General features: G+C 45.2%; 1 protein-coding gene across 1 annotated transcript; it reads left to right on the forward strand.

Moving 5' to 3' along the window:
• Window positions 1–1,123: 1,123 nt before the first annotated feature.
• Window positions 1,124–24,922, forward strand: GTF3C2 (general transcription factor IIIC subunit 2). Its single transcript, XM_043604276.1, has 19 exons — window positions 1,124–1,492; window positions 10,787–11,057; window positions 11,221–11,542; window positions 12,131–12,416; window positions 15,092–15,186; window positions 15,600–15,677; window positions 15,800–15,898; window positions 17,215–17,442; window positions 17,616–17,727; window positions 17,924–18,032; window positions 19,121–19,146; window positions 19,329–19,458; window positions 21,593–21,737; window positions 21,843–22,004; window positions 22,206–22,293; window positions 22,544–22,672; window positions 23,176–23,325; window positions 23,476–23,583; window positions 23,879–24,922. The coding sequence occupies exons 2-19, from the start codon at window positions 10,811–10,813 to the stop codon at window positions 24,095–24,097; spliced, it is 2,733 nt and encodes a 910-aa protein (XP_043460211.1). The 5' UTR covers window positions 1,124–1,492; window positions 10,787–10,810; the 3' UTR covers window positions 24,098–24,922.

A 24,922-nucleotide genomic window follows, 5' to 3' on the forward strand; every position in this document is an offset into this window, starting at 1 on the left:
GAGCCATGCGAATATCTTACTCCAAAAATGAATACAACTAATATAAAAGATTTTGCAGTAAAGTCAAACATAGCCTAACTGAGGCAACAGGAGTGGAGAGACATTTGTTCATTACAGAAGTGTTTAAAGCTGAGAGCTGTCCATCCGACAAGCATTTCAGATGTAATTTACTCGGGGAACCGTAGCCTTGGCTGCACCCAGTTTTGTGTTCTCACAAAGTTAGTCCTAAGCCACAGAGCAGCCTTACTTTGCCTTTAGGATGCTAAGAGGGTTGGGATAGGAGTCCCTGTACTCCTGCTTTTAAATCTTAGCTAGCTCCTCCCACGTTTTTCTTAAATGTTTTGTGTAACCAAGGGAATGTAATAGGTGAGATTTGGGGGGAAGAGAAAGGCTGGTCTCCTCCACCTCTTCTGGTCCCTATTTATAAATCTTGAATTCTCCCAGTTGATAGGTGGAGACCTGTGAAGTTTATATGGCTTTAAAGGTCTCAGGAAAGGGCAGAAATTTGTTACCTTTTTTTCTTTGTCCACCAGCATCCCACCTCCCCCATTTTTGTTTTTTTTTAACGTGTATTTTTGAGAGAGAAAGCATGGGGGGGGGGGGGGGGGAGGTGTTCTGAAGCCAACTCTGCTGACAGCAGAAAGCCTCTTTTGGGCCTTGAACTCACAAACCTGAGATCATGACCTGAGCCGAAGAGCGGCACTTTACCAGCATCCCACCTCCCGGGAATGCGGCAAGGCCTATGCCCAACCAAGGCCAAGGTCCAAGCCTGAGGCTGAGGCGAGAGCAGCGTCCCCACGCCAGACTTTTCTACTGGCTCCCCTTCCCTGTCCTTTGCCCAGTCCCCCTTAATGTGTTTTAGTAGGGCCCATCCTTGACTTCACAAGTGGCTGCCCTTCGCGGAGGCCCCAGTCATCCTCTGGCAGGCCGCGGCAGGGATTCCTCATCTCTCAGTCTGTGTCTTCGTCTGGGACTGCGCCGCGTAGTTACTTTCACTCCAGCCTGGCCCGGCTCGCCACGCGGCAGGCAGCCTTGACCGTTAGGCAGGCTTCCAGTGCTCAGGAACAGCAACCAGGCCTGGGCGCGCCGCACACTCCAGGCTCTAGTACGGGCCCCTTGGGAATCCGCGGGGCGCGACGACCATCACCGCGCAGGCGTCAATCTTCCTTTCTTGACACTGCAATTCCCAGAAGGCCACGCAGCGTCCCCTGCGCGGCTAAAGCTCAGGAGCTTCAACCGCTCCGAAAGGGCGCGGGACTCTCGCCGCACTGCATTGTGGAATACATAGTCTGAGAAAACGTCTTCGGGCACAAAGTCCCCACCAAGCTCACGTGTTTACCTTGTGCACTGGCGGCCGGAGGGGCGGAGGCGGGGGGAGGGGGAGGGGAAGGGGGGGGACAATAAAGAGTAGCTATCAGATTTCGTCATAAAACCGCGACCAGACAGGCGGCGCCATCTTCGAACTTGGACTTCCGGAAGGACTTTGGTGAGGGTGAGTGTACCGCAGCGGGGTGTGCGGGGGCCCCACGATTCCTCCTCCTCCTCCTTTTCCCATAGCACTAAGATAATGGGAACCAGCTCCCGGCTCCTCTCTTCCCTCTGCACAGCATCGCGATTTCCAGCCCCCGCGCTGCTGCAGAAACCATCACGCTCCCCACCTCCTTCCCTGTACTGCAACCGGACATCCCTTATCCCTGCTAACCATGGCTCTTGCCTTCTTTCTCGACGCGGTGCGGGTAACACGGCATCCTGTGCTCTGGCCGCGTCGTTGGTAACATTGCATTCCTCGGACTCAGCAAACCTACAGTAGTCCTCGGCCTCAGAAAACTCAGGGCTCGCCCCCAGCCCAGGCTAGGGATGGAAGCTGCCTTCACGCCCATGACTGAGGAAGGGCAGACGGTCACCCCTAGAGTGGTAGCGGGTCATTCTCATTCGGCTGTGTCTCATCTTCCTCGATGAGGCTCTTTTAACCCCGGGGTTGTGCCCCGCGCGCTGCAACCCCATTGGCGCAGCCAAGGGCCAGTTATGTTTCCCTTCTAGTCCTTTTATCCCGCAGCAAGTTGGCTGACTGCTGGGGAAGGCAGAGGTGGCGGCTTCAGCCCCACCCTAGTAACTCACTTTGTTAGAGAGGTGTAGTGTTTGGCGAAGCCTCTTCGCCCTAGTGGCATATCGTTACACACACTTCAGCCATTCCTGTGCCTTGGTTACTTTTTGCCATCCCTTCTTATCAAATGTATTGTTTTCTTAGTAGTTTTTAAAAATTGGCTTATTTTTAAAATTTAAGTGCTTTAGTCTCAATCTAAGCAAGAAAGATGAAACCATGGGTTTCATGGACTAGAGTTTTTTATACAAGTTAAAAACACAATCAAAATAAAACTCATTTTTGTATCATTAAAATAATCTTGCATACCACCAGCTGTACCATAGGAACACTTGGTATTAGACCAAACAGTGTGTTTAAAGTAATTCCATAGTTGAGGAACTGTGTTAACTAATCATTTTCCTTGATTAGGGAAATCCTGGCAGCCTTGAAGCAGCATTCCAAACAAGTTGAGGTGCAAATGTAAACTTTTATAAACTCTAGCAAAATTTATTAAACATCCCTTCCTTTACTTATGTCTAGGATTTGTATTATAAAATCATGAATGGAAATTAACCACCATACCCTGCTGCTGCCTTCTAGAGAAATGAATTCTTGAAGGGATTTTTGCACGTTGAGAAGGTGGTCATTCAATTAACAAAGTTTAATTATTGCACTTACCATGTACCAGGTTCTGGATTCAGTAGTGAATCAGGCAAGATCCTTATGAAACTTTCAGGGAAGATACATATGGAGTAAGTGAATACCCATACCTCTTATTATCATAAGAAAATACCACATGGACTAAAGAGCTACATTTAAGATTCAAAACTAGAAAAAGTATTAGAAGAACATAAAATAGGGTATGTTTATATCAGTGGGGTAGGAGATGGCTTTTTAAGACACAAACAAGTCGTAAAGGAAAAGTCATAAAGAAAAAAATTAACTCAGTAAATATAATTTCAGTTTAGCAAGAAACATTATAAACAAAGGTTTTTTTTTTTAATATTTTATGGGGCACCCAGGTGGCTCAGTTGGTTAAGCGTCCGACTTCGCCTCAGGTCATAATTTAAGGGTTCGTGGGTTTGAGCCCACGTCGGGCTCTGTGCTGGCAGCTCAGAGCCTGGAACCTGTTTTGGATTCTATGTCTCTCTGTCTCCAACCCGCCACCTCTCGTGCTCTGTCTCTCTCAAAAATAAATAAACATTTTAAGAATATATTTTATTTTTATTTTACTTATTTTATTTTAAGTAGGCTTCACATCCAGTGTGGGGCTTGAACTCACAACCCTGAGATCAAGATTTTCACGCTCCACCAACTGAGCCACCCAGGTGCCCCTAAACAAAGTTTTTTTTTAAAAAGTAGAGACACAGTATTTGCAACATAAATAATTTCACAGATCAATAAGGAAAAGATTGCTTTGTACTGTAGAAATATGGGCAAATTATAAGTACAGGCAATTCATAAAAAAATAGATGTCCAATATATAAAAAGAAGTTGCTAACCTCAATCATTATCAGGACAATGCAAATAAATACAATAGGGAAGAATTCTTTCATCCATCAGATTGGCAAGGGTGTGGCAAAATGGGTACTGATATATGGTTAGTGGGATTACAAACTGACTTTTGTTTTGGTGAGCTGTTTGCAGTATCTATTAAATTTTGAAATGTGTATATCCTTTAATCCAGTACAATAATTCCACTTCATATCATTATTCTGGAAAATAATTTCTCATTAACGAAGAGATCTGTACTTAGATATTTATTGCAGTATTGTCTGTAATAGTGTTGTGGTTCAGTTGTGCATCAAATGGGGAATATCCGAATGAACTATAATTCTATGGAACACTGGATAGTAACTAAGAAGAATGAGATACGTATTTGTGCACTGATGTGGAAATTCTTTAAGACATACATAGAAGTTCTTTTAACTGATACCTATTTTTTTTTAATTTTTTTTTTTAATGTTTATTATTATTTTTTTTTTGAGACAGAGAGAGACAGAGCATGAATGGGGGAGGGTCAGAGAGAGGGAGACACAGAATCTGAAACAGGTTCCAGGCTCCGAGCTGTCAGCACAGAGCCCGACGCGGGGCTCGAACTCGCAGACCCCGAGATCATGACCTGAGCTGAAGTCGGCCGCTTAACCGACTGAGCTACCCAGGTGCCCCAACTGATACCTATTTAACTAGCTCCCTGTGTTAACTGACATTCCCCATTTCCTCTGTAAAGCATACAAACTGATGTTCATGGCACACTGCATACCTGAAGCCTATAGGCTTTTCTCCTATAGGCCTGGTCACTGTTCTCACTGGTGGAGTTGAATGCTTGCCAAGAGTCATTGTGATGGTCCTCAACATTTTTTATGTCAGTTAATTTGTCATTATATTTATATAATTGTGATATATGTTTAAATTTTAAAGATTTTGAGTAAGAAAGAATTACTGTTTCTATTAAAAACTAAGTTGTAATGTGGCAGATAAACAGGTGCTTTATTGTTATTCTTTATATTCTACACATATTTACAAGTATTCTACTTCAACTAAAAGTATTATAAAGATAACTCAGAAAAGAAAGGAAACTAAGTTGATCCCTTGGGAAAGGCAAAAGAGGTACATTTGCAAAGAAACAAAGAAGCGTATGGGTGTGGGTGAGACAACTCTAAAAGACTGAGGAAATTTTGTAAAGATCTGAAACTTTATTGCACTTGAATTGCTTCTCAGGAAAAGATAATGTTTCAAGAAAGGAGTGATCAATAGCATCAGTGCTGCTAAGAGATCAAGTTAAAGGAAACAGAAGTGTCCACTGAATTAGTTGACAGCAGTTATTGGAGGCTTTAGCTTCAGTGATGAGTTGGAAGGCAAAATCTTAGTCAGAAAGAAGCAGGGTAATTAAAACATCACGTGCAGAGAACTCTTTAAAAGTTCGTGAGAGGGAGGAGGAATATGGGTTAAAGGGTAGTTGTATGTGTGTTAAGATGAGAATTATTGACATTACTTTTTTTAATGTTTATTTTTGAGAGAGAGAGTGCACATGGGCAAGTGGGGTAGGGACAGAGAGAGAGGGAGACACAGAATTGGAAACAGGCTCCAGGCTCTGAGCTGTCAGCACAGAGCCCAATGTGGTGCTCAAGCTCACGAACTGTGAGATCAGGACCTGAGCTGAAGTCAGACACTTAACTAACTGAGCCACCCAGGCATCCCAGTAATTACAGACATTTAAATGCAGTTGGGGAGGCACCTGGCTGTTTCAGTGGGGCATGCGACTCTTGTTTTCAGGGTTGTGAGTTTGAGCCCCATGTTGGGTGTAGAGATTACTTAAAAATAAAATCTTTATAGGGGCGCCTGGTGGCGCAGTCGGTTAAGCGGCCGACTTCGGCCAGGTCACGATCTTGCATTCTGTGAGTTCGAGCCCCGCGTCAGGCTCTGGGCTGACAGCTCAGAGCCTGGAGCCTGTTTCGGATTCTGTGTCTCCCTCTCTCTCTGCCCCTCCCCCGTTCATGCTCTGTCTCTCTCTGTCCAAAAAATAAATAAACGTTGGAAAAAAAAATAAAATCTTTATAAATAAATGAAGGAAGGAAGCAACCAATTGGACGATAGCCAATGGAAAGGAAAAGGATAAACAATTCCAGTGTCCCTAGGAGATAGGGTAATGGAACTAGAACACAGGTGGAAGGTTGGGTTTAGAAAGTAGATAAAGGGTTCAGATGGAGAGAGTAGGCTTCTTGACCAGACATTGAAGTATTTCCCACATCGTGACTTTCTGGGTTTTGTTTTGGGAATCAGAGGCAAAATACCTGCTGAGAACCAGGGCATCAGATATTGGGGGAGAGGTAATGTGGGGGCTGACTAGAGAGAACGTGTAAGTGGTAGCACTCAGCACCTTAGATGCACACATGGAAAAGAAGGATGGTTGGTTCATCCACGGCTTAAATTTTGCCAGTTTTGCAGAGCAAAAAGAAAGGAACTTCACAATATCAACAAGAATCTGATTCAAATAAAGGAATCTAAGCTAGATAGGATGTGGCCAACACAGGGAGAAATTGGAGAGATCAATAGATAGTGACTTGATATGGTTGGAGAATAGATATAGATTGTAGTTGAGCAGTCTGGCTATAAAGATGGGAGGTTGTGATCAGATAGTGGGATGTCTTTGTGATTTTGGAGGTTAAAAGGTTTTGTGTGATGACAGGGCCCATTGTGAGACAGCAAGTGAGTAGCAATGGTTTAGCTGAATGTTCTGAGCTTCAAGAACAGTTTTTACAAGACAGGGAGAACTCTTCGTCTAGAAGTGGCATTGGAGACGAATTGACAAGACGCTGATCCCACTTTCTACTATGGGGTAAGTGGGACATGAGAGAAGGAAAAACCTCCACTGAGAGCCTGGAAAGCTAGAAATTTCACTTCCTGGAATTTTTTTCCATCCAAGATTTTGAATATGATTTAGGTCTTGCCAATTAAATGTGCTCTTGAAGAACTCAAATTTGAACTTCAGTTTAGAGAGGAGAGAGCCAGGCCAGGAGGCAATACATATTATTGGTTCAGATTGTGGCAGTGGTATGATTCTGGATCTGGGAGCCAGAGAAGGGTCTTTCCTGTTCAGTTAGGTCACTTTCTGATCATTGCAGAGGCAATTCATGGAGCCATCAGCTGTGGCAGGAGCTTTGTGATTTGTGGGTGCCTCCTCGTAATCCGAAGGGCTTTGTGAAGACGCAAAGTGCTGGCCCCATCCCAGAGTTTCTGATTCAATAGGTCTGGGATAGGACTGGAAATCTGCACTCTAACAAATTTCCAAGTGATGTTGATGCTGCCTGGACCACCACAATTTAGGAACCACTGGTGTGAACCATGTAATACCCTATAATAAATTCCTTTTAGCTGAACTGGCTAGAGAGGATTCTTTCTGTTCTGTGCAGCTGAAGCAGGACCGATAGAGAGGTCAAATAATCATTTTATTCATGTCTTCCTGTCCTTATTACTTGATCTGTCAATGGTTAAAAGAAGTAGTTCTTGTATTTCCTGAAGATTTTGCTTTATTTTGATGCTGTCATTTGACGTCTAACAGTTCATGACATTTATCTTTTATATAATTTGAAGTTTTATGACAAAGTATTCCCTCTTTGTCTCATTTAATACCTTCCCCCTGAACTCAACTCTGCTGTTACCAAAACTCCTGTTTTCTTTGTGCTTACATTTGCCCTATATATTTTAATGTATCTTTTGACTTACAGCTCTTTTGAGTTCCTTTGTATTAGACATCTTTTTTTGTTAAGTTTATTTATTTATTTTGAGAGAGAGAAAGAGAGAGCAAGTGGGGGAGGGACAGAGAGAAAGGAGAGAGAGAGAATCCCAAGCAGTCTTCGCACTGTCCGCGTAGACCCCAGTGCAGGTCTGGAACTCACAAACTGCAAGAACATGACCTGAGCTGAAATCAAGAGTTGAATGCTTAACTGACTGAGCCACTGAGGTGGCCCTGTGTTAGACACTCCTTCAAAGCATATAGTTTGACTTTTTAAAATCAATCCAAATCTTTATTCTTTTTTTTTTTTTTTAATGAATGGATTGATTTTTGGTCATTGTTACACGTATCTTTATCTTCTTTGTAGGTTTTTTTTCCTTTTCTGTGTGTTTCTTTTATTTTCAATCTCTTATTGTACAGCCTTTAAAACAATTTTTTTCTGGTTTCTGTGGTCTGCTGGGTATTTTGGAAGCAACAGAGTATACTGCCTTTAGTTCTGTTAAAAATCTAAATGGTATTAATAGCCCTTTACTTCTCCAGTTACCGATCTTACAAGCAAAAGCAGGATACTTCTTTGTCTTGGTCTACTACAGTCAGAAAATTCTTATTTTTACATTGCAGGGCCTTTCAAAATTTTAAATTAGAGTCTGTTTTATAGTGGTAGTTACCACAGTTGTTTAAACTCAATGTGTCACTGGGTTAAATGCTTACTGCAATCTTTATACCACAGCTTCTCCATTAGAAAGTTGTTGTGTTGCCTGGGTAGCTCAGTTGGTTAAGCATTTGACTCTTGATTTCGGCTCAGGTCATGATCTCACGGTTGGTGAAATTGAGCCCTGCCTCTAAGCATGGAGCCTGCTTGCGATTCTCTGTCCCTCTCTGCCGTTCTCCCCCACTTGTGTTCTCTCTCTCAAATAAACAAACTTAAATAAAAATTTAAAAACCTTAGAAAGTTCTTCGTATTGATTTGTCTTTCATTGGCTGAAGTAGGTCTTCAAGTTGATTTTTTAAAAACTATAATTCCTAGGGGCGCCTGGGTGGCACAGTCGGTTAAGCGGCCGACTTCAGCCAGGTCACGATCTCGCAGTCCGTGAGTTCGAGCCCCGCGTCGGACTCTGGGCTGATGGCTCAGAGCCTGGAGCCTGTTTCCGATTCTGTGTCTCCCTCTCTCTCTGCCCCTCCCCCATTCATGCTGTGTCTCTCTCTGTCCCAAAAATAAATAAACGTTGAAAAAAAAAATTAAATAAATAAATAAATAAATAAATAAATACTATAATTCCTAGAGACCTGCATATTGAGAATACCATCCTGTTGCCTTTATGTGAATGATGTCTCAGTTAAGTAAAGAATTCTCTTGACCCTCTTTGTGTTTATCTTCTGGCATCAAATGTTTCCGAGAACTCTGAGGCTGACCTGATGTTTACTTTTCTCTTTGTGGGAGAAATTTAGTATCTTCACTCAAGTATTTCTTGGTCTTGATGATTCTTTGTTGACTTTTACTTGCCTTTTACACCTTAAGCTCTTCTGATTGATAGACCAGGGTCTTCATTTATTTCAGGAAAGTATTCTATTTTTTATTTCAGGAAATTTTCTTCTGTTAAGTGGTTTTTTTTTCCTTTTGTTTTCTTTCTTTCTTTTTTTAATACTTCTGTTCGCCTTTCCTTCTCTCTTGTTTAGGAACATCAGTTATTCATATGTTGACTCCCTCCATCCTCTTTTTCATCTATATCATCTCACTAGTCACTTTTATCTCTTTATAGCAGTACAGTTTTCAACATTTTGCTTCTCCCCTGGTTTTCATTTCATTTCATGATGATCTTATCCATTTTACTCAGTTTCTTTCCTTATGACTGCTCAGTCTCCACCTCCCCATTGTCTTCTTTTATCTCTTCTTGGATTCCATAGTATCTTTTTTTTTTTTTTAAGTATTATACAGACATTTTTTGTTGCAAATTTTATTCTGTTTTCTGGAGGCTTTCTTCGAAAGGGTACTTTCCATCTTTTTTCATTTGTTTGTGTCCTTTTGATTCTTTCTGTAGTATCTATGCATAGATTTCATGTGGATCCTTTTTATTACTAATTTTGAATGGAGTAGTTCTCTCAGGGCTTGCTATTTAGTAAAGAACAGGGTAGATGGATTCTCATTGACCTCTATTTACGTTGGCGATATAACACTGTCTTTAGCACAGTGTTCCTTAGCACCTGAGTTAGAGGATTGGCTATTTCTAATATGTTTAGACTGTAGCTTCTTTAAGAGAGACAATTGGGAAGTTTAATTTGTATATTTCCTATGGTCTTTGTATTAACACACTTTTCAGCTGAGGCCAATGAATTATTTATTCTTAAGGCATGTATAGACCTATGGGGGGGTTCCTCCTGGGATTTGAGGTATTTCTCCCTTTTTGTCATAAAAAGGTATGTTATTCTAACCAAAACCTGGGCCCTTGCAGAGTTCTGTGTTGCTCAGCTTTTTGGTTTGGTGGTCAATGCTTTGTTTATCTCTGTCAGTTTACTTTGGTCCATGGTTACACAATTGATTTTCTGAGTTTGAAAAAAATGAAGATTTGTGACAATTATTTAGTTCATTCTTTTTTTTTTTAAGATTTTATTCTTAAGTAATCTCTACACCCAACATAGGGCTCGAACTCACAACCCCTGAGAGCAAGAGTCACATGCTCTTACCTACTGAGCCAGCCAGGAGCACCTTTAGCCCATTCTTCAATGTGGGAAAGGTCTCTTAATATAGTAGGATGTTCCTTAATTGTCTCATAGCCACCCGCCTCCCCTATTCAGGTGAAAGATTGATGGCAGGCCACTAGATAACTTACTTATAAAATAAATTTGTTCCTTAACTAGTATTCACAAACATGGATTAGCTCTGGGCATCCTCCTTCAATGCGGTCTAAATTTTATGTATCTGGCAACTATTCTTTATAGTCTGTTTTAGGAAGTTGTGGCCCTTCCCTGGATTCATAACAGGTGATTTCTTTCTTTCTTTCTTTCTTTCTTTCTTTCTTTCTTTCTTTCTTTCTTTTTTTAATTTTTTGATGGGAAAGGGGTGATTTATTTCATTGGGCTTTAGGGAAAGGAGTTGGATAATTGTTCATTCACTGCATTATCCTTACAAGAAAATGTAAGAGCTTTAAGTTGGCTAAGCAATATAGTGCTTGGCACATAGTAAGCATTTAATAAATAAATGGTAACTTTCTTATTATCCGTTCATTGCCAGCTCCACTAGTGTGTAGGTTCCATGAGAGCAGGGCCCTTAGCTGTCTTGCTTATTGTCATACTCCCAATTCCTAGAATAGTGCCTAACACAGAAGATGTTTAGTAATTATTGTTAAATAGTTCCCCCGGGGAAGTGGGAGGCAGTGGGTGGGATGGGAAGAGAAAAGACAGGAAAGTAGAAAAATCTGAGCCAGTGCAAATAGCTTTTGCCTTCTCCTCACATGTATGTCTCTGTGCAGGGACAGCCATTTTAGGGGGTGCTGATGGATACCTGCGGGGTCGGCTGTGTTGCCCTGGGGGAGGCCGGCCCCGTGAGGAACATGACTGTGGTAGACTCTCCTGGACAAGAGGTGCTAAACCAGTTTGATGTCACGGCCTCTTCAGAAATAACCAGTGCTGAGGCTTCCATAGAGATGTCTTTACCTCCACCTTTGCCTGGATTTGAGGATTCTCTTGATGAGAGCAGGCTCCCTCCAGAACAAGAAAGCTTCTCCAGACTTGAACAGCAAGGTATGTACCTTGTCCTTTAATCTTTTAATCTCCCCATGTTTAGCTTCAGATGACAGAGAGCAGGGTGAGCTCACAGGATCTTACCAACCTGGGTATGGTATAATCTCTACCAAAGAGATTTGAGCTCTGGTCCCGTCTCACAGACCCATATTCTTCTCTACAGATCTTTCTTCAGAGATGTCAAAGGTCTCAAAACCTAGGGCCTCAAAGCCTGGCCGGAAGAGAGGTGGTAGGACACGGAAAGGCCCCAAAAGGCCCCAACAACCTAATCCTCCGTCAGCCCCTCTGGTTCCTGGTCTCTTAGATCAATCCAGCCCTCTATCTGCCCCCATGCCTAAGAAACGAGGTCGAAGGTCCAAGGCAGAGCTGCTACTGCTGAAGTTGTCCAAAGACCTAGATCAGCCAGAGTCTCCACCTCCAAAGAGGCCCCCTGAGGACTTTGAGACCCCTCCTGGGGAACGACCCCGCCGAAGGGCTGCCCAAGTGTAAGGATTGTGGGGCGCAGCTCGGTGGAGGGGGGGTTGGGGTGAAGGGAATCAGGGTGGGACAGATGTTGGAGAGCTGAGAGGCTGTGGTGAGGCGTCAGGTAAGCAGGGGTAACGTCTGGGTTCTGGGGACTTGAGCCATCTTCTAGCTCTTACCGCAGCAACTTCTACCTGTTGCTTAGTTTGTCTGTCTAGGAGGTTGCTTTTTGTGCCTTGTATCCTGTCACCTTTTTCAGTTTCCTCCAGGTCTTCGTTGCAATTTTACCGCCCAGTATATATCAGTCTCTCTGTGTCCTTCCATTCTTCCCTTGGCTCTTACTGATCTCTGTGGTAGAGTGAAAGTGCTTTTGGACTTAGAGTTGGCAGATCTGGGTTCACATTCCACAAACATGATCTGAGTCTTATCTTGGCCAGGTCCGTAACTTCCCCGGATCTCTGGTTCTTTATCAAAGGGGAAGGGAAAATTAATAGCTGCTTTGCAGGGGTCCTTGGGAGGATCCAGTGAGATAAGAATCAGTTAAGTATCTGGAAAAGGGGCTCTCAGTTAAGTGTCTGTGAGTATGGCTCTGACTCTGCCCTGTGCCACAGGGCACTTCTGTACCTTCAGGAACTGGCTGAAGAGCTCTCAACAACCCTGCCTGCTCCAGTGCCCCGTCCTGAGAGCCCCAAAGTGAGCAGCCCTGCCCAACCAAATAAAAGCCAGCCACAGGCAGCCTGTCAAGGTGGAGAAGAAGAGAATAACACTGCACGGGATGAAGACTTTGTTCTGCAGGTTGAGGCTGAAGATGGAAATGAAAGCGAGGCTCCAAGTGAGATCTCATCTGACCCCGAGCCTGCGGTGCCTCGGAGCACCCCACGAGGATCCACTTCCGGGGTAACTGAATGAATAAGAAAGTGGGGAAATAGGATTATTAGGGGGTCTGCAGGGTGCCTAGTAACTGATGGCCAAAGTAGGTAAAGGAAGAAAGGGACACCCTCAAAAACAGTTGGGGCGCGGGGGGGCTGCGGGTGTAAGTACCTGAGATTATTCATTCAGATACTGAGCATCTACTCTGCACTAGGAAACACATGTGACTGCAACAGCATTCTGCCTAAGTCCACAGTGTGATAGGTGCTTCACCGGGACTGAACACAGTGCTTTGGGCGTGTAGAGGAAGGTAGTGAACTACTCAGGCTTCCCAGAGAAGTGATGGTTGGGCTAGGTCTTGAGAGGTGAGTGGCAGTTTGCCAGAGGGATTGTTTTTCCCAGAAATTCCCGGGACAGGACACTAGAGCAGGCAGGGCTATTGAGAGCTCTCAGCAAGTTCCCAAGGGTGCAGAAGTGCCCAGCGGGACCTCAGAGGGTCTAGGGGAGAGCGGTGGGATCAAACTCGGGAGGATGGCCGGACGACCACTGGAGGGAGCCAACACAGGTGTTTGTACGTTTGTTGAATTGTGGTAAAATATACCACATAAAATTTGCCATTTAAAAATGTACGATTGAGTGGTGTTAGCGTGTCCTTGGTGTTGTGCAGCCATCACCACCACCCATTTCCCAAACGTTTTCATCATCACACACAGAAACTCTATACAACAAAGGTTTTTAAGTAGAAATACAATTAGTTAGGACAATAGGTCAGTCAGCAGTGGACAATTAGAAGACAGCTTCAGGTATCCAGGTAGTAATAGGGAGCGCCTGAATCAAGCCATGAAGCAAGTGAAGGTGGGGGACAGATGCAAGAGACGTTTGAGACAGTTAACAGCATTTGGCAGTCATAAGAAAGGAAGGAGTAGGAGTTTCTCTTAGATGGTGCCTTCTTGTGCTGGACTTCAGGACAGAGGAGCAGTGGGGGTGGGGGAGGGGGGTGGGTGAGCAGTGAGGCGATAAGCTCACTTCCTTTTCTTTTGAAATTTATTTTTAAGTTTTCAAAATTTATTTTAAGAGAGAGAGAGAGAGAGAGAGAAAGAGCGAGCATGAGTTGGGGGAGGGGCAATGAGAGAGGAGAGAGACAGAATCCTAAGCAGGCTCCACACTGCCAGCACAGAGCCCAACATGGGGCTTGAACCCATGAACTGTGAGATCATGACCGGAGCCAAAACCAAAAGTCGGATGCCCAACCAACTGAACCACCCAGGTATCCCTTAATTTTAAAATTTTATTTAAATCCAAGTTAGTTAACATACAGTATAATAATGATTTCAGGATTGGAATTGTGATTCATATTTACATATAACCCCCCATGATGAACTCACTTTCTGACATGTTGAATTGGCCTGTGGGCCATGGGCCATCCTACTAGAGATGTCTGGTAGCCAGTCATGTATGTGGGATCAGTGCCTGCCTTGTCTCAAGTGCAACATTTAAGGGAGTCCCAAACCCTCAGTAATCAAGAAAAATATTTTGATGCAACATTTTAAAAAATAAAAATTGAGGGGTACCTGGGTGGCTCAGTCGGTTAAGCGTCCGACTTCAGCTCAGGTCATGATCTCACAGTCTGTGAGTTCAAGCCCCACGTCGGGCTCTGTGCTGATAGCTCAGAGCCTGGAGCCTGCTTCGGATTCTGTGTTTCCCTCTCTCTCTTCCCCTCCCCTGCTCATGCTCTGTCTCTCTCTGTCTCAAAAATAAATAAGAACATTAAAAAAAATTTTTTTTAATAAAAAAAAAAATAAAAATTGATGCAACAGATTTATGATGAACAAAAATATCAAGGTTTTAAATAAAGACAGGAACTGTATTACTGATTTTTCCTTTTGCTTTAGGCTCTGTAATATGGCTTGGGATCACTGTAAAAGTCTAGAATTTGTAGAGAAGCTGAAACTGAGTAAAGCTTACATTTTCTAAGATATAAACTTGATAATCAGGCATCATGATGGAAGTCAAAGCTATGGGCATGGGGTGAGATTACCTGGAGTATGTGTATGGAGGGTTGAGGAGAAGACAGAGGGACTCGGGGAAATACCATCATCAACTAAACCTGTCAGAGGAGGGAGAGCCTACAGAGGAATATTAGAGAGGCAGGAAGGAACAAGGAGACACTATCCCATAGGGCAGGAGTTTGAGGAAGCAACTGTGAGTCCTCTGAACCAAATTCCATGGAGACGCTGAGGAAAGTGAACAGAAAATACGTAACAGGTTCCAGGAACCTGGGTGGCTCAGTTGGTTGAGTGTCCCAATTCTTGATTTCAGCTCCAGTCACGATCTCACGGTTTGGGGGGTTGGGCTCCACACTGATAGCACAGAGCCTGCTTGGGATTTTCTCTCTCTCCCTCTCTCTCTGCCCCTCCCTCGTGTATACTGGTGCATGCTGTCTCTCCCCCCCACCCCCCCCCCCCCACTCTCTCAAAATAAATAAACTTCAAAAAAATAAATAAGAAAATACATAACAGGTTTTGCAGAAGGTGAAGTCCTAGTAATGGTGGAAACATCAATCTTTTAAGACACTGACAGGTCAGAGGCTAGAGAGGAGGTAGTACCAAGAAAAGTAAAAGCTGGGAAAGCTGTCTTCCGGGGACTTTCTCCAGTCTGTAAAGTTCTCTCACTTATGGTTTTTTTTTCCATTTGATCCTCAGAAACAGAAGCCACACTGCCGGGGAATGGCTCCCAATGGCTTACCAAATCACATCATGGCTCCAGTTTGGAAGTGCCTCCATCTCACCAAGGACCTGTGAGGCTTGAGGAGGGGGCTGGGGATGCGGGGGTGGTGTTGGCGTGCAGAGGACCTTCTAGAAGTGGGGCCATGGGAAAGAGGGAAGGCATTCACAGGGCAGGACACTGAAGACATTCATAACTAAAAGGTACCGCTCTAAAGGCAAGAGCTCCAGAGCCGTGCTGTCCGACATAAGCCACTAGCTATGTGTGTGGCCATTTAAATGTAATTTCAAATTAATTAAAATGAAATTAAAAGTCCAGTTTCACAGCTGCACTAGCCACATTTCAATAGCCACTTACAGCTAGCGGCTAATGTATCCATTGGACAGCACACATCATAGATCCCTCCCATCACTGCACACAGGTTACTGGACAGAGCTGCCCAAGAATTTCTCTCCTCCTTCACTAACGCTGCTTCTGTCCCTCCAGCCGAGAACAGAAGCACTCGTACTGGGAGTTTGCAGAGTGGATTCCGTTAGCCTGGAAGTGGCACTTGTTGTCTGAACTGTAAGTTAGACATTCTGAAGCCGAGGAGGGGGTGACACTCCTGGGATCAGAAGAGGGACAGGGAATCCTGGGGTGGGTGAAAAGTCTTCCACATTCATGCTCTTTCCTTTGCCTGCCCCCAGTGAGGCGGCGCCCTACCTGCCCCAGCAGGAGAAGTCTCCACTGTTCTCTGTACAGCGTGAAGGACTTCCTGAAGATGGCACACTCTACCGAATAAACAGGTGAAGATTGCATCTCTTTCTGGTTCTAGGAGATAGAAACAGGACAAATGAATGTTTTTTTTTTTTTTTTTTTTTTTTAAATTTTTTTTTTTTCAACTTTTATTTATTTTTGGGATAGAGACAGAACATGAACGGGGGAGGGGCAGAGAGAGAGGGAGACACAGAATCGGAAACAGGCTCCAGGCTCTGAGCCATCAGCCCAGAGCCCGACGCGGGGCTCGAACTCACGGACCGCGAGATCGTGACCTGGCTGAAGTCGGACGCTTAACCGACTGCGCCACCCAGGCGCCCCGAGGACAAATGAATGTTGAAAGGGATGACATATTGGCCCTCTTCTTCCCCTGATGCTGTTCCAGTTGGTCCCAGGATGGGCGGCCTTGCTAGACCTGGTCAACCCAGGTAGTTTGCAGTGCTCATCACTGCTGGCCAGACTACGGAGATGGAAGGTCAAACCCGTTTACAAGGTCACATCTACTCAGATAGACCTGGGCACACTGGCCCTGGAGAGCCCTGTGGTAAACCAGGATGCACAGCCTGTCATCTTTGAAGGTGAACTAGAGCTAGACAGGCTTTGGAAGGAAAGGAGGAAGATACAGATGGTGGCTAAGGACTATGTCACCTGTAGAATGTTCTTGATATTCTGGCCCTTGCTTAAGCTAGTTCATACCAGCTCCAGGTGGAGCTCCCATTCTGTCCTCATTACCTTTTTTTTTTTTTTTTAAAGCTTAATTTTTTGGCGCAGTTTTAGGTTCAAAATTGAGAGGAAGGTGCAGAGATCTCCCATATACTCCCCTGCCCCCATACATGCACAGCTGCCCCATTATCAATATCCCCCACCAGAGGGTACATTTGTTACGATGAATGAGCCTACATTGACACATCATCACTCAAAGTCCATAGTGTACGTCAGGATTCACTCTTGGTGTTGTACATTCTTTGGGTTTGGACAAATGTATAATGATATGTCTCTGTCATGATGGGATCATACAGAGTAGTTTTGCTGCCCTAAAAATCCTATGTGTTCTAGCTACTCATCCTCCCCTCTAATCCCTGGCTATCACTGATCTTTTGACTGTATAGTTTTGCCTTTTCCAAAATGCTACATAGTTGGGTTCATACAGCGTGTAGCCTTTTTCAGGTGGGTTTCACTTAAACATGCATTTAAGGTTCCTCCGTGCCTTTTCATTGTTTGATAGCTCATTTATTTTTAGTGTCATATAATATTCCATTGTTTGGATGCTTATCCACTCACCTAATGAAGTCCTTATTACCTTTTATTAATTCCTTTCTTCATCCCATCTTTGACTTTTCTCTAGATTTAGCTCGATCACAGCACACCCAGAGCGCTGGGATGTGTCCTTCTTCACAGGGGGACCCCTCTGGGCTCTGGATTGGTGCCCAGTGCCAGAGGGGGCATCAGCTTCGCAGTATGTGGCCCTTTTCTCCAGCCCTGACATGAATGAGACACACGCACTGAGCCAGCTTCATTCGGGTCCCGGGCTGCTCCAACTCTGGGGCCTCGGGACCTTGCAGCAAGAAAGCTGGTGAGGTGGGGCTGGAACGCTGCTGTGGGAGGGTGGTTGAGGAGGAGAGAAGGATGGGGCTGGGCAGGGGCGCTGGGGCGCTTGGATTGGGTTGAGATGGGGCAGAGCACAGGCTCTGGCAGCCCTAGGCCCCTTCTCCCTACCCATTCTCCCCATATGCTTTCTCTCCTCAGTCCTGGCAACAGGGCCCACTTTGTCTATGGGATTGCTTGTGACCATGGCTGCATCTGGGACCTCAAGTTCTGCCCCAGTGGAGCATGGGAACTTCCAGGCACCCCGCGGAAGGTACCTCCCTGTTGTGGGATGCTTTAGGACTCAGAGTCAGAACAGAGAGGCCCTGTGAGTTCTCAGAGGGGACAGAGAGCAGTGGATGGAGTTTTCCCGGCAACCCCATATCATTTCCAGGGGCCAAAACCTCAAAAGTTTTCTGAGAGGCTCTGAAGGCAGCAAGCCTCAGCACAGATGTGGTCTCCCCCTCTAGGCTCCTCTTCTGCCCCGATTGGGCCTCTTGGCTCTTGCCTGCTCAGATGGGAAGGTGCTGCTGTTCAGTCTGCCCCATCCGGAGGCCCTGCTGGCTCAACAGCCCCCAGGTGAGTAGTGCAGCAGGCGAGGGGGTGGTGCTGCTCCAGCAGGGTCTGTCCATCTCCCCTGAAGCCCCTCCTGGCCCAGCCTCTAGGACCAAGCCTTACTCGGCATCCTACCCACTCTGACTTCACACCTTTTGTTCTCCACCTGTCTCTTTAGCAGTCTGCAAAAGGGGTACTCTCTCCTGCAGTCTTCTCACTGGGTTCTTTGAGCATACCCCCTTTCTCCCCCTTGCCTGCTGTGTGCCCTCAGGCCCTCCCCTCCTGCTGCCACAGCTTATGTGCTGAGCGTGATCTCCCCTGATCTCCTCTGCCACACTCTTCTCCTTCCCTCAGTCCCGTACTCACCTCTCCTTTCTTCACATAAACGCTTGCCTCTCCATGTACACATAAACACCCTCTCTTCATTGGGAAGAGAGGGAGAGAATATAGAGCTGAAGATGAGCAAGAAGAGGAAGGGGTTAGGGAAAGACATCTCCTATTTGTCAAACTTGATTTTCAACTGTCCCGAGTATTTAAAGAAGAGGGCACCCAGTTTTGAGCCCCGAGAAATGCCATACTTGGTGGCTTGGTGGAGGAGTGGGCTGAGGAGGGAATAGGCAGTGAGGAAGTGAAGACAGATGCGTAGACGATTCTTTCAAGTAGGTTGGCCGTGAAGAGGAACACATGGATGAGGGTGGTGGCTGGAGGTGAATAAGGGGTAAAGGAAAGGTTTTGTTTGTGTGTTTGTTTTATTGAGTTAGGAGACTATAGTGCATGTTTACGTATGCATATGAGAACGATCCATTAGGGAGAGAAAGCAGATCGCTCAGGAGAAACAAAAGATAACCAGATGAGCAAAGTTCTGGAAAAGGTGAGAGAGTGGGGAGAGAGCAGAGTGGAGCAATTAGTCATTCTGATAGGAGGAAGGACACGCTCACTATAAGGGGGTGGGGGAAGGGGATGGGGCCAGGTAGAGGTAGATTCATCAATGTGCTGGTGGAGAAATGAGCGTAAGGGAAGGTCATTGTCAGATTAGGGGTGCTGATGTAAGAGCAAGGCAGATCAGGACTTCAGTCCTCTGTTCTCAGAGCATTGCTCTTCTTCCCTCACAGATGCAGTGAAGCCCGCCATCTATAAGGTGAGTGAGGAATCTGCTACCTTAGCCAAGGCTCCATCTTCTCGAGCCTCCCTTACTGATTCCACAGTGAGTCTCCTTCTGCCACTGAAAAACCCCCATCCTGCTGATTAAACACTGATTTGAGCCTTTGTGACAAATGGTAGGTATTCCTAACCCTAGGCCCGGCTCTTCTGTCTCTGCAGGTACAATGTGTGGCGACCCTTCAGGTGGGGTCTATGCAAGCTTCGGACCCCTCTGAGTGTGGTCAGTGCCTTAGCCTGGCCTGGATGCCCACCCGGCCCCACCACCACCTGGCTGCTGGCTACTATAATGGTAACAAAACAAAACAAAACAAAACATAAGGGGATGTTGCTATTTAAAGTTTATATATGCTTGTTGTTTTTTGGTTGTTTCTTTTTTGGTTCAGTGTTGGGCAGTATGTTCAAGCAGTGTAAAAAAATACAAAGAAGGAAGAAGAAAGTCACTAGAAATCTTCTTTTCAAAAAACCATAATTAAGAGTCGGTGAAGATCATTTCATGGAGTTCTGTATGCATATATAAAGATAAAAAGATCAGATGGCGAGAGAAAGAATTCTATGACCGTGGAATCATTCTATGTATTTAAAAAATATTTTTTAATGTTTTTTATATTTGAGAGACAAAGAGAGCACAAGTGGCAGAGGGGCAGAGAGAGGGAGACAGGATCTGAAGTGGACTCCATGCTGACAGCAGAGATCCCAGTGTGGGTCTTGAGCTCATGAACCATGAGATAATGACCTGAGCTGAAGTCGGACGCTTAACCGACTGAGCCACCCAGGCGCCCCCTATATAAGCTGTTTTAAAGATTTTGTTTTTAAGTAATCTCCACACCCAGCGTGGGGCTCGGACTCACAACCCTGAGAGCAAGAGTCACACACTTTACCCCCTGAGCCAGCCAGGCGCCCCTCTATAAGCTATTTTAAATGAAAATGTATGAAATTTAATTACACTTTAATTTTATAAAAGAAAAAGACTGGAAACTGAAAGATGGGCTAAGCTTCCCATAAATGTTCCTTCACCACAGAGACATCCATTCCTTAGGATCCTCTTGAGGTTAAAAAGAGGGGGAAAGAATGATAAAGAGCAGTCCAGTAGTTGGAGTTATCAGGTGACAATTTCATGGTCAGACCTCATCAGTAGCCTCAGCCTGCAGAGGTCAGGAAATTAGCACACTCACGCTTCTTCCTGGCCCTCTCGGCCTTCTCAGTGTTTCTTTTGGTACTGTGATTTTTCATCATTTGCATGCTGTCATTGTTGATGCTGTTTTGCTGTCTTGATTCCCAGTTATTTAACCTTAATTCTGTATTGAAATGATCATGTGTGTCCACCGTCCGTTCACCTCAGGCTGCCATTGTTGCCAAATTACTGATACGGCTCGGCTGGAGTTCACTGCCAATGAGCTTTTTCTTTTTTTTAAAAATTTTTTTTTAACATTTATTTATTTTTGAGACAGGGAGAGACAGCATGAACAGGGGAGGGGCAGAGAGAGAGGGAGACACAGAATCTGAAACAGGCTCCAGGCTCTGAGCTGTCAGCACAGAGCCCGACGCGGGGCTCGAACTCACGGACCGTGAGATCATGACCTGAGCCGAAGCCAGACGCTTAACTGAGCCACCCAGGTGCCCCTGCCAATGAGCTTTTTCAAAAAAGGTTCAGAGGTGCTACGTATCCCGAGTTTTTAGCTACAAATATTTTCCCCAGCTTTTGTTGATTAAATTCTTACTGTTCCTTAATTTCTTTTCTTTTTATCAGAGTTCTACTTTTGATTACCTCCTCCTCCACCAGCCCGGTCGGGGGCAGCTTTTTGGGTCAGCAGAGTTGGTTTCTATTTATTCGTTTGTTTTCTGTTTCTCCACATCTTGTTGCTTTTGGCTCCTTGCCTATTCTCTTTGTCTTAGAGCAGAGTTGGCAGACATTTCTCTAAAGGTCCAGGTAGTGAATATTTTATGTCTTGTGGGCTGTTTGACCATTGTTGGAACTGCTCAACTCTGCCATTGAAAACTGAAGGCAGCCATACATGAGGTAAACGAATGGGTGTGACCGTGTTCCAGTCAGACTTTATTTACCAAAGCAGGCAGCAGGCTGTATTTGGCCCAAGGGCTATAGTTCGTCAACCCTTGTCCTAGAGGGTTTATGCCTTTTAAAAAGCCCTTTGCTTTTATTTAGTAGGGAGTCCAGGCTACTGGGTGTATTCAGTCCAGCTTTCAACTGCAAGTGCCACACTAAGCTATTATTTTTTTGTTGATGAGAGTTGGAGCTAAAATATCATGGAGGGAATGTTGCCTAGATCATCGTGATCCACATATCCTTTAATAAGGGGGTCACATCTGAGGGTAAAAGGCAAAGGTCCTAGGAACCCAGAGGAAAACATTAGAGCAAAGAAGGGAGAACTTGCCTTTATTACCTACACATTCTATCCCTACCTCAGGCATGGTGGTTTTCTGGAACCTTCCCACTAGTTCACCCCTGCAGCGGATACGGCTCTCTGACGGCTCCTTGAAACTCTACCCTTTCCAGTGTTTCCTAGCCCATGACCAGGCTGTGCGTGCCCTTCAGTGGTGCAAAGCTAACAGGTACGGGACAGGAGAGCTGTGGCGTGGGAGGTGAAGCCTGGTCAGGCTGGCGCTCCCAGCCTTGCTCAGATTTGATCTGCTCCCTTTTCTCCCCTCTTTCCACAGTCATTTCCTCGTCTCTGCGGGAAGTGACCGCAAAATCAAATTCTGGGACCTTCGACGACCTTATGAACCCATAAACTCTATCAAGCGCTTCTTGAGTACAGAGCTGGCCTGGCTGCTCCCCTACAATGGTGTCACTGTGGCTCAGGACAACTGCTATGCCTCGTACGGCAGGATACACATAGGGGCTCTGGGACAGGCCCTAAGGGTTGGGGTGCAAAGTATGCCAGGTTGTTGTGGGGAGAGGGGAGTTCAGAGTTGGGCACTGAAGGGAACACCGAGGTAGTCTGCATTCTGGAAGGAACTGGGGAAGGGAAATGAATCCAATCTTGGAAAAAGGAAAGTGTTTTTTTCTTCCTCTTACAGTTATGGACTCTGTGGAATTCATTATATTGATGCTGGTTACCTTGGTTTCAAGGCCTATTTCACTGCTCCTCGAAAAGGCACTGTCTGGGTGAGCCCCTGTCTTCATTACACAGGAAAACGATTACTTTACTCACCTGCTGGTGGTCAGGAAGAGGCAGTAGTTTTGGATAGAAAAAGAGAGATGTATGGTAACTGTATCATCAGGGATAAGGGTTATGCATAAGCTCATTTGTATGTATGTGTGTGCCCACCTCAGACTGTGTGCAGTTGTTACCAGTTCACAGAACTGAAACAATGAGTGAATGAATGAATGAAAGACATCTGTCTCTTCTTATTAGAGTCTTTCAGGATCCGACTGGCTTGGGACAATAGCCGCGGGAGATATATCCGGGGAGCTCATTGCAGCTATATTGCCAGATATGGCACTGAACCCAATAAATGTCAAGCGACCTGTAGAGCGAAGATTCGTACGTATATGAATATTTAATGGCAGCACCATCTGTTGGGTCCTAATCCACGTGATCTCCTAAATTAGAACTATAAATTAACAATAGGGTACAAATTTGTATGAGGTCTCCCAGACCTGAAATTGTCTCTGGAAGTCTTTTTTAATGTTTATTTTTGAGAGAGGTGGGGGGGAGGGGGAGGGAGAGACACAGAATCTGAAGCAGACTCCAGTCTCTGAGCTGTCAGCACAGAGCCTGACGCGGGGCTCGAGCTCACAAGCCGTGAGATCATGACCTGAGCCGAAGTCAGATGCTTAACCGACTCAGCCACCCAGGTGCCTGGTCCCTGGAAATCTCAGCACAAAGTTGTACATAATCTTCTCTACCTTAGTGCATCTGAGCATATGTTCAAACATACTACCTTCTTCCATCTTTTAAGTCTCTCCTACCCAAAATCAATTTTCTCTTTTACTTTTATTCCGTCTTCAGTATTATGGAACCTAATGTCAGGGTCTCCTTTCTAGCCTATATATAAAGCAGATCTGATGCCATATCAGGACAGCCCTGAAGGTCGAGACCGTTCTGCTTCATCGGAGGCCCCCAACCCTCCCAAGGCTCGAACTTATGCTGAGACTGTCAGCCATCACTACTTGCTCTTTCAAGACACAGATTTGGTAAATTGAGGCCAAGAGAATGGGTGTGGCATTTCAAAAAGTAGAAAATGTTAGTCCTGGTATAGTAGGGCTTTCTAAGGAGTTGTAGCCCAAAGATGCAAGACTAAGAAGCCCCTGGCTTTCTCTCTCTTGTTGTACTCCCCTCCCCAGGGTTCCTTCCACGATCTGCTCCACAGAGAGCCAATGCTGCGCATGCAGGAAGGAGAGGGGCATTCGCAGCTCTGCCTGGACAGGCTGCAGCTGGAGGCTATCCACAAGGTAAAAGCCTGGTCTCATCTTCTCCACCTTTCTTCACTCTCGTTTCGTCCCAACTCTGGACATAGGATCAATGAAATGGGCAATGAACACATAACAGAGACAGCTGAGAAGGGAAAACAGCTCTGGCGACCTCGTTCTGCAAAGCATGATAGACATTCCTCATTTCTACCTCTTACCCCATCGTGGTCTTATCCTTTCAGATTGTGGCCCTTTTTTTCCCCTCCTGTTACAGCTACAACTCACCCTAAAGCACCAACTGTGAGCATCTCTCTTTTGTTTTCTGTTCTCTGCACAGGTCCGCTTCAGCCCAAACCTGGATTCCTATGGATGGCTGGTATCTGGGGGACAGTCAGGGCTGGTTCGGATCCATTTTGTCCGTGGACTCACCTCACCACTGGGCCACCGTATGCAGCTTGAAAGCCGAGCCCACTTCACTGCTATGTTCCAGCCGTCCTCCCCTATTAAAGGGCCCGGCTTCCCTCCAACTAGCCATCGCCTTCTGCCCAGTCCCTAGTCGTGGTCCACACAGGACCTCTGGAATGAAATCTGCCAGGAACAAATGGCCCCCAACCACAGGGCCATAGGAACTGGGGTCTTCCTGGATAGTGACGCTGCCAGACCTGGACCTTTAGACCTGCCTTGCCAGGACTCCTTAGATACCTCTCCTTCCACAGACTGTCATCACAGGCCCCTGCGGGCAGGGGGGCTCTCCCTCCACAAACTCTCAAGGCTCCTCCACCTAAAACTATGGCTCATGAGAAACACTCAGGCCTGACCTAGGCTTGGGAGTCAAATTGCTCATATTGAGCATATTGTGAAGTGGGTAAAGCTGAGTAAAGGTACTGGGTGTTTTTGAGACCACACGTGAGTGGGTGTTTGGAGAACTGGAAAGGGTATCTGTATGAAGGCTCCTGTCTGACTATATTCCAGGATCCAGTATTACTGCCTTCTCAACTTCCTCTTCAAAGTAACCAACACACAGGCCCATGAGGGGTGACAGTAATTTATTGGATTGAAGCGGCTTATAGTACTTCTTTAACTGAGGAACACCACAAACGCCCCACCAGTAGAACAGTGGCTCAGATCTTACTTGCTCCTGCTTATGAAATATTCCCAATCACTGGTCGTCTGACCTTACTCAAACACTCCTAGGCAGTCATGTTTTAAAAAAAATCTTCCTTTATATCAAGTCAAAGAGTATACTTCTATACATTTCACCATGATTATTAGGAAATCTAGTCATTCTTTCCTGTGATTGCCCTTTTAAATATTTAAAAATAGCTATCATGTGTTTCCCAAGTCTTTTCTTCTCTAGATTAAATATCTTCAGTTACTTTAA

The sequence above is a fragment of the Prionailurus bengalensis genome, chromosome A3, assembly GCF_016509475.1.
Source record: "Prionailurus bengalensis isolate Pbe53 chromosome A3, Fcat_Pben_1.1_paternal_pri, whole genome shotgun sequence".
In the NCBI taxonomy this organism is placed as follows: domain Eukaryota; kingdom Metazoa; phylum Chordata; class Mammalia; order Carnivora; family Felidae; genus Prionailurus; species Prionailurus bengalensis.